The sequence below is a fragment of the Atractosteus spatula genome, chromosome 3 (genome assembly GCF_055471065.1).
Source record: "Atractosteus spatula isolate fAtrSpa1 chromosome 3, fAtrSpa1.hap1, whole genome shotgun sequence".
Classification (NCBI taxonomy): Eukaryota; Metazoa; Chordata; class Actinopteri; order Semionotiformes; family Lepisosteidae; genus Atractosteus; species Atractosteus spatula.
In genome coordinates this window covers 61,492,067-61,501,955 of record NC_142708.1, presented here as the reverse complement: position 1 = coordinate 61,501,955, position 9,889 = coordinate 61,492,067, and the positions used below count along the sequence as shown (strand labels likewise).

The window sequence follows — 9,889 nt, the reverse complement described above, 5'->3', positions numbered from 1 at the left end:
ATCGCAGGTTTTCTATCGATATTCATGGTAAATGGAACTAGTTTTGCACCTTTTGAATGCACTAACGCTTAGTGAAACGCGCTAATGCTGCCATACCGTCTTGCTGGGTGAAAGGCAGACTCTTTATTACGTCATCACTGGTAATATGATGAGTTGAACCAAGACTTTGTTACATCACTTCGTAACTATGCCAGCGTAGAAAATAAACTTTTTAAGCGCGTTTAGTTCAAGCTCACACGCGGTAAGAAGGTAGTCGAAGATTAAAAAGAAATTTGAAGAAAACACTTTCTCAAACAGAGAAGCCTCAAAATATTGATTTTATCTTAAACATAAAGGTAGGACATTTTTAACTTATTTACTCAAGGTACTGCTCTTCTATGTACAAGAATAGACTTTTTTACAGATATACAGTATGCACACTGAAAGTCAAAGCCGTCTTTCATTTAAATGTTAAAGAAATAAGATGTCAGTATTGAACTATTCAGGTTAACCTAATCATTTTCTGTGGGGTTTCAAGATGGATGCCAAGGAGGGGAACAACTTCCGAGTGAAAGCTGTGGAGGGTAAGGCGAGACAATCAGAAGATTGCTTGGTAAGTTGAAAAAGGATGCGTCTCCACGATCAGCTCTTTAATTACTGGATAAGATTAGTTTCTTATGGGGCAAATCTGTCTCTCATTGTTTCCAATATCCACTACTGCCACATAAATGTACAAAAAATGGAAAGAAACCCAGAAAATCATTCATATTCAAACTAGGAATTTTGTTTGACACTTTAGACAAAGAGAGGAGGAGTCGAAATGAGTCAAAAGCAGACTGCTGACCCCCGCCTGGATGTCAAAACCTCAACAGCCATTTCTGAGGGGCCAAAAAGAAAACAGCGGTTTGAGAAGGATGATGGTGATCTGTCCAGAGATGTGGACAGACTCATTGCTGAAATAGAGGAGATGTTCAGCGACTCGTCCAGTCAAACCCATCCTGGCCGAGACAAACAGGCGGAGCAGACAGAGCCCCTTATGTCCTGCGAGGACAGTGGCAAGGAGCCCTGGTCAGACGCTGGACCACCGTCTCGCGTACGCCTACCCAGACCAAAGGCGTCATATGGCAGGAGGATGAAGAGCAGAGGTACAGAGGTGAGGAAGGGCGTTGGGGTCCAAACCACCATTGAGACCCGTCATCACAGGGGCACTTGAAGACCAGCAAGGGCAAAAAACATTAGGAAAAATTCTGGCTTTGGCAACTTAATAAACTGGATGTACAGTATTGTGTTTAAGAGATACATATTGAGATATTATACATGGTAGTTCTGGTTTTTATTTGTAGACAATTTTTAACTTTTTAGGTAAAACAAGGAGTCATACCTTCTGAAAAGGAGACTGTTGAACTCCTCTCTGAGATCCTGACCCCACAAACAGTTTCTGAGGGGCCAAAAAGAAGAAAACATTGTGGGAATGACAATGTCTCCAGAGATGTGGACAGACCCTTTGCTGAAATAGAGATGTTCAGCGACTCCTCCAATGAAACCCATCCTGGCCGAGACAAACAGGCGGAGCAGACAGAGCCCCTCAGGTCCTGCGAGGACAGTGGCAAGGAGCCCTGGTCTGACGCAGGACCACCGTCTCGCGTACGCCTACCCAGACCAAAGGCGTCATATGGCAGGAGGATGAAGAGCAGAGGTACAGAGGTGAGGAAGGGCGTTGGGGTCCAAACCACCAGTGAGATCCGTCATCACAGGGGCACTTTAACACCAGCAAGGAAAAAGTTTTGTTTTCAATACATTAAGAAAAGTTTTGGCTTTGCCTGTGTAATAAATTGTATATACATTATTATGTTTGTAATATATGTTGATACATACTGTATATATTGTGATTCTGTCTTGTATGTGCCTAAGTATTTTATTTAACTCCTTAGATAAAGGAAGGTGGCGTCACCGACTTCTTCCCTGAGATCCTGACCCAAAGAGCAGTTTCTGAAGGGCCAAAAAGAAGACAGCATATTAGGAAAGACGATGTTTCCAGAGACGGGGACAGACTTATGGCCAAAATAGATGAGATGCTTAAGGTATCCCCCTGTGAAACCCCTCCTGGCCGTGACATCCTTCCATTTTTATCCGAAAGACCACTGTCGGAAGATCCACATCAGATCAGAGTCCGTGGCCTTGCCAAGAAGACCCAGACTGACCTGTCACTGGTGGAGGAGTTTAAACAGGATGCTTTAAGCACAGTAAAGGGAGAACACCCCAGAATACCTTTCGACAGCAACAATTCCCAGACTGCCAAAGAGACCTGCGTTGCTGAGGAGCTTGGCGAGATGTCAGAACAGCCAGCTCCTCCAGTGCTCTCCTTGACAGAGCCCGTGAAGGCGACAGTGATGGAGGCTTCAATGAACAGCTGCCCAGGACACCCGCTGCCTCGTATACGTCAGCCCAGACCAAAGGCCTCATATGGCAGAAGGATCACGAATGGGGCCATAGAGGTGAGGAAGGGTTCGGGGTTCCAGGTCGCCCGTAAGATCGCTCATGTGTGGCAGGAGCCCTTTACCACCAGCGAAGAAAGTCCCACCAAGTGCAACTCTGGTAATTTTCCACCCCAGAGTGAAGGCTCCTTAATAAGACCACATCATCCTCGGTGTTTGAAACTGCAAATGGAGGAGAAGATCCCGGCATTGGAGAGCTTCCCTAAGGAGGCTTGGGCAGGAGGAAAGAAAAGAGAGAAAAAGACAAAAAAACAAACCCATCTCATATCTGTCCAAGCTGAAGAAGACATGCAGTTGGACAAGGAGACCAGCAACCATGACATCTCATCTTTTACATCTGAGTTCCCACCAGATAACAGGGAGAAGGAAGACAATGAAATTCATGTCCCTCCAAAACCCACAACGATCAGTACAGAACCAGAGGACACTTTACAAACTGAAAGCATCAGTGCCCGACCGGGACAAATAGAAGCCATGGTTGGACAACTTAAAGTTTTGGCAACAGAAAAGGAAGTCGAACAGGAAAAGGCTAGTAGTGTCTGGAAGAAGCTCCTTAGGAAAACCGGTGCCAGGAAGATGAAAGAAAGTCCAAAGAAACTCAACAGAGACTCAGAGAGTGCCACACCATCTTCATTTAAAACACAACAGAAGGATAATGAGGTAAAAACAAAGTAGAAATGTTATGTGATATTTGTTTTCTGTGTTGTTTCTTCCAGTTGTGGTTAGTTTTTCTAGAAGCTGTAAATGGGAATGGGAGGTAACTATGTAACTAAGTATACTGTACCTGACAAATCTCATGCCCACAATGCCTGCTGGGATAGCCAAGCAGTGTGACATCACCTGTGTAAAGACAGGGAAGTCAAAGATGGCCAAGTGTGTAAGTCAACACTGAAATTATGTTTAAAATACCTTCTGTTTCAGAGCTCAACTCAAGAACAGCCTTCATGCAATCAAGAGAGACTTACTACAGAGAGAGTAGAGGGAAGCTGTACCTCCTGCTTTGCTTTTCTTAAGCTTTTTAGGAGGAAGAGAAGGTGAAGGGACTGCAATCAGACTGGCAGTAGCATAGCCCCTGCAACATTCTTTCACTTCAATGATTACTGAAACAACAGGGCTGGACGTGTACAATACGTTAACAGAAAATAACAGAGCCTTCATTTTTTGTAAATACACAGAGACTTAATAAATTCTTTAATTGTTAACATAAAGTTGTTTGTGTGCATTTTAATCCGTGGTTCACAAAGTTTCTGGCTGAAGTTAGATCCGCAAGTGGTTGCAGCGTTTGTTAAAGGAAAATTAAAAATCCTTTTCCATCCTTACATCTATCTCAGAAAAGTAGCCAAGTAAAGCAACGTCGTTGTGTCCCTGTTGTATCTCCTAATTCCAAGCAAAAACATGGAAAACTGTCGTTAGATAAAATACTGTACATCGTGTAAGCTTGTGGAGCAGTCAGATATCAAGTATTAAATAATACAAATTTCATACAATGAACTTCACAATGATAAAAACACTGATTAAGATTAAGCACTAATAGCTACGAAATAGGTTGATCCTTCTTACTTCTCCCCTCTAGCGGTGGGAGGGAGTCGGGGGGACATTGAGGTGTTTTATGAGCCGAAGACGTTTTTGAAAGGAACTGAAGTCACGTTGTATTAGGAGAAACACTTGTAAACCAGCTCTCCCAGAGTGTCTTAACTGTCAACTGATGCGCGTCCTAAATCCTTACATACATACTTATAATGTTTAATTGTATAGAGAGTTCCTCCGTGCTTCTGATATCTTTTCAGTCTCGCCACCCTATACTGTACATCACCCATAATGGCAACGAGAACCAACAGGACACAGGTCGGATACTGTGCAATTATTCAGTCAGAACCGGAACAAAATATGGAAATAGCTACAACGCAGTGAGCTTTATACCATTTATTCGAATTAAAGAGCGATTTCAAATAAAACATTATACAAATATTCATTAATATATTTCACATTGTTGTCCAGCTGTTCTAAATCCGTCCGCGCCGCTGAGCACTTTTCCCAGAGAGTCTCCGCTTGCTCGCGCAGGGAGGAAACACGACATTTTATTTTTTACCCCAACATTTGGATTAAAACCCTTTTAAATATACAGAATACAGGGCTGAAAAAAAACGGAGGTCAGCAACTACTGTACAATTGCGACGGGCAATGACGACTAATGACAGGAACAGTGTGAGTGTGCTGAGCCTGTACTGAAGGAGAACACAGCCCCCTCCTGGAGGAGTTTTACAATGACAACACACGACCGTTAGCTCCGCACAATTCCGGGGTCGAACCCAATTCAGAATTGCATACTGTAGGAAACTTGTCAATTAGCAAGACAAGCTAGTGATACTGGTGTCTTTAACTATACTGTTACAGGAAATTTCTTACCTAGGGAGAGTGAATCACCTAAGTTTTTTTTGCACAGCTCGAATATTATCATGCTTCTTAGATTCTAAAGGTGTTTGCATGAATTGTTGATTCGGCAAAACTGTAATTCATGCGCCATGCTAATGAAGATTTGAGACTTCATTTGTATCGGAGGTTTTCTATCGATATTCATGGTAAATGGAACTAGTTTTGCACCTTTTGAATGCACTAACGCTTAGTGAAACGCGCTAATGCTGCCATACCGTCTTGCTGGGTGAAAGGCAGACTCTTTATTACGTCATCACTGGTAATATGATGAGTTGAACCAAGACTTTGTTACATCACTTCGTAACTATGCCAGCGTAGAAAATAAACTTTTTAAGCGCGTTTAGTTCAAGCTCACACGCGGTAAGAAGGTAGTCGAAGATTAAAAAGAAATTTGAAGAAAACACTTTCTCAAACAGAGAAGCCTCAAAATATTGATTTTATCTTAAACATAAAGGTAGGACATTTTTAACTTATTTACTCAAGGTACTGCTCTTCTATGTACAAGAATAGACTTTTTTACAGATATACAGTATGCACACTGAAAGTCAAAGCCGTCTTTCATTTAAATGTTAAAGAAATAAGATGTCAGTATTGAACTATTCAGGTTAACCTAATCATTTTCTGTGGGGTTTCAAGATGGATGCCAAGGAGGGGAACAACTTCCGAGTGAAAGCTGTGGAGGGTAAGGCGAGACAATCAGAAGATTGCTTGGTAAGTTGAAAAAGGATGCGTCTCCACGATCAGCTCTTTAATTACTGGATAAGATTAGTTTCTTATGGGGCAAATCTGTCTCTCATTGTTTCCAATATCCACTACTGCCACATAAATGTACAAAAAATGGAAAGAAACCCAGAAAATCATTCATATTCAAACTAGGAATTTTGTTTGACACTTTAGACAAAGAGAGGAGGAGTCGAAATGAGTCAAAAGCAGACTGCTGACCCCCGCCTGGATGTCAAAACCTCAACAGCCATTTCTGAGGGGCCAAAAAGAAAACAGCGGTTTGAGAAGGATGATGGTGATCTGTCCAGAGATGTGGACAGACTCATTGCTGAAATAGAGGAGATGTTCAGCGACTCGTCCAGTCAAACCCATCCTGGCCGAGACAAACAGGCGGAGCAGACAGAGCCCCTTATGTCCTGCGAGGACAGTGGCAAGGAGCCCTGGTCAGACGCTGGACCACCGTCTCGCGTACGCCTACCCAGACCAAAGGCGTCATATGGCAGGAGGATGAAGAGCAGAGGTACAGAGGTGAGGAAGGGCGTTGGGGTCCAAACCACCATTGAGACCCGTCATCACAGGGGCACTTGAAGACCAGCAAGGGCAAAAAACATTAGGAAAAATTCTGGCTTTGGCAACTTAATAAACTGGATGTACAGTATTGTGTTTAAGAGATACATATTGAGATATTATACATGGTAGTTCTGGTTTTTATTTGTAGACAATTTTTAACTTTTTAGGTAAAACAAGGAGTCATACCTTCTGAAAAGGAGACTGTTGAACTCCTCTCTGAGATCCTGACCCCACAAACAGTTTCTGAGGGGCCAAAAAGAAGAAAACATTGTGGGAATGACAATGTCTCCAGAGATGTGGACAGACCCTTTGCTGAAATAGAGATGTTCAGCGACTCCTCCAATGAAACCCATCCTGGCCGAGACAAACAGGCGGAGCAGACAGAGCCCCTCAGGTCCTGCGAGGACAGTGGCAAGGAGCCCTGGTCTGACGCAGGACCACCGTCTCGCGTACGCCTACCCAGACCAAAGGCGTCATATGGCAGGAGGATGAAGAGCAGAGGTACAGAGGTGAGGAAGGGCGTTGGGGTCCAAACCACCAGTGAGATCCGTCATCACAGGGGCACTTTAACACCAGCAAGGAAAAAGTTTTGTTTTCAATACATTAAGAAAAGTTTTGGCTTTGCCTGTGTAATAAATTGTATATACATTATTATGTTTGTAATATATGTTGATACATACTGTATATATTGTGATTCTGTCTTGTATGTGCCTAAGTATTTTATTTAACTCCTTAGATAAAGGAAGGTGGCGTCACCGACTTCTTCCCTGAGATCCTGACCCAAAGAGCAGTTTCTGAAGGGCCAAAAAGAAGACAGCATATTAGGAAAGACGATGTTTCCAGAGACGGGGACAGACTTATGGCCAAAATAGATGAGATGCTTAAGGTATCCCCCTGTGAAACCCCTCCTGGCCGTGACATCCTTCCATTTTTATCCGAAAGACCACTGTCGGAAGATCCACATCAGATCAGAGTCCGTGGCCTTGCCAAGAAGACCCAGACTGACCTGTCACTGGTGGAGGAGTTTAAACAGGATGCTTTAAGCACAGTAAAGGGAGAACACCCCAGAATACCTTTCGACAGCAACAATTCCCAGACTGCCAAAGAGACCTGCGTTGCTGAGGAGCTTGGCGAGATGTCAGAACAGCCAGCTCCTCCAGTGCTCTCCTTGACAGAGCCCGTGAAGGCGACAGTGATGGAGGCTTCAATGAACAGCTGCCCAGGACACCCGCTGCCTCGTATACGTCAGCCCAGACCAAAGGCCTCATATGGCAGAAGGATATCGAATGGGGCCATAGAGGTGAGGAAGGGTTCGGGGTTCCAGGTCGCCCGTAAGATCGCTCATGTGTGGCAGGAGCCCTTTACCACCAGCGAAGAAAGTCCCACCAAGTGCAACTCTGGTAATTTTCCACCCCAGAGTGAAGGCTCCTTAATAAGACCACATCATCCTCGGTGTTTGAAACTGCAAATGGAGGAGAAGATCCCGGCATTGGAGAGCTTCCCTAAGGAGGCTTGGGCAGGAGGAAAGAAAAGAGAGAAAAAGACAAAAAAACAAACCCATCTCATATCTGTCCAAGCTGAAGAAGACATGCAGTTGGACAAGGAGACCAGCAACCATGACATCTCATCTTTTACATCTGAGTTCCCACCAGATAACAGGGAGAAGGAAGACAATGAAATTCATGTCCCTCCAAAACCCACAACGATCAGTACAGAACCAGAGGACACTTTACAAACTGAAAGCATCAGTGCCCGACCGGGACAAATAGAAGCCATGGTTGGACAACTTAAAGTTTTGGCAACAGAAAAGGAAGTCGAACAGGAAAAGGCTAGTAGTGTCTGGAAGAAGCTCCTTAGGAAAACCGGTGCCAGGAAGATGAAAGAAAGTCCAAAGAAACTCAACAGAGACTCAGAGAGTGCCACACCATCTTCATTTAAAACACAACAGAAGGATAATGAGGTAAAAACAAAGTAGAAATGTTATGTGATATTTGTTTTCTGTGTTGTTTCTTCCAGTTGTGGTTAGTTTTTCTAGAAGCTGTAAATGGGAATGGGAGGTAACTATGTAACTAAGTATACTGTACCTGACAAATCTCATGCCCACAATGCCTGCTGGGATAGCCAAGCAGTGTGACATCACCTGTGTAAAGACAGGGAAGTCAAAGATGGCCAAGTGTGTAAGTCAACACTGAAATTATGTTTAAAATACCTTCTGTTTCAGAGCTCAACTCAAGAACAGCCTTCATGCAATCAAGAGAGACTTACTACAGAGAGAGTAGAGGGAAGCTGTACCTCCTGCTTTGCTTTTCTTAAGCTTTTTAGGAGGAAGAGAAGGTGAAGGGACTGCAATCAGACTGGCAGTAGCATAGCCCCTGCAACATTCTTTCACTTCAATGATTACTGAAACAACAGGGCTGGACGTGTACAATACGTTAACAGAAAATAACAGAGCCTTCATTTTTTGTAAATACACAGAGACTTAATAAATTCTTTAATTGTTAACATAAAGTTGTTTGTGTGCATTTTAATCCGTGGTTCACAAAGTTTCTGGCTGAAGTTAGATCCGCAAGTGGTTGCAGCGTTTGTTAAAGGAAAATTAAAAATCCTTTTCCATCCTTACATCTATCTCAGAAAAGTAGCCAAGTAAAGCAACGTCGTTGTGTCCCTGTTGTATCTCCTAATTCCAAGCAAAAACATGGAAAACTGTCGTTAGATAAAATACTGTACATCGTGTAAGCTTGTGGAGCAGTCAGATATCAAGTATTAAATAATACAAATTTCATACAATGAACTTCACAATGATAAAAACACTGATTAAGATTAAGCACTAATAGCTACGAAATAGGTTGATCCTTCTTACTTCTCCCCTCTAGCGGTGGGAGGGAGTCGGGGGGACATTGAGGTGTTTTATGAGCCGAAGACGTTTTTGAAAGGAACTGAAGTCACGTTGTATTAGGAGAAACACTTGTAAACCAGCTCTCCCAGAGTGTCTTAACTGTCAACTGATGCGCGTCCTAAATCCTTACATACATACTTATAATGTTTAATTGTATAGAGAGTTCCTCCGTGCTTCTGATATCTTTTCAGTCTCGCCACCTTATACTGTACATCACCCATAATGGCAACGAGAACCAACAGGACACAGGTCGGATACTGTGCAATTATTCAGTCAGAACCGGAACAAAATATGGAAATAGCTACAACGCAGTGAGCTTTATACCATTTATTCGAATTAAAGAGCGATTTCAAATAAAACATTATACAAATATTCATTAATATATTTCACATTGTTGTCCAGCTGTTCTAAATCCGTCCGCGCCGCTGAGCACTTTTCCCAGAGAGTCTCCGCTTGCTCGCGCAGGGAGGAAACACGACATTTTATTTTTTACCCCAACATTTGGATTAAAACCCTTTTAAATATACAGAATACAGGGCTGAAAAAAAACGGAGGTCAGCAACTACTGTACAATTGCGACGGGCAATGACGACTAATGACAGGAACAGTGTGAGTGTGCTGAGCCTGTACTGAAGGAGAACACAGCCCCCTCCTGGAGGAGTTTTACAATGACAACACACGACCGTTAGCTCCGCACAATTCCGGGGTCGAACCCAATTCAGAATTGCATACTGTAGGAAACTTGTCAATTAGCAAGACAAGCTAGTGATACTGGTGTCTTTAACTATACTGT

General features: G+C 43.1%; 3 protein-coding genes across 3 annotated transcripts in view; 2 read left to right on the top strand and 1 right to left on the bottom strand.

The window, feature by feature from the left end:
- Positions 1–9,889, bottom strand: part of c3h5orf34 (chromosome 3 C5orf34 homolog) — a 128,443-nt gene that overhangs the window by 27,967 nt on the left and 90,587 nt on the right. The gene's annotated exons all lie outside the window — the stretch shown is intronic.
- On the top strand, positions 518–3,512 carry LOC148838121 (uncharacterized). Its single transcript, XM_088910953.1, has 5 exons — positions 518–592; positions 779–1,132; positions 1,342–1,683; positions 1,917–3,134; positions 3,396–3,512. Exons 1-5 carry the CDS (start codon positions 518–520, stop codon positions 3,510–3,512), a joined length of 2,106 nt encoding a protein of 701 aa, XP_088767079.1.
- On the top strand, positions 5,544–8,538 carry LOC148838120 (uncharacterized). Its single transcript, XM_088910952.1, has 5 exons — positions 5,544–5,618; positions 5,805–6,158; positions 6,368–6,709; positions 6,943–8,160; positions 8,422–8,538. Exons 1-5 carry the CDS (start codon positions 5,544–5,546, stop codon positions 8,536–8,538), a joined length of 2,106 nt encoding a protein of 701 aa, XP_088767078.1.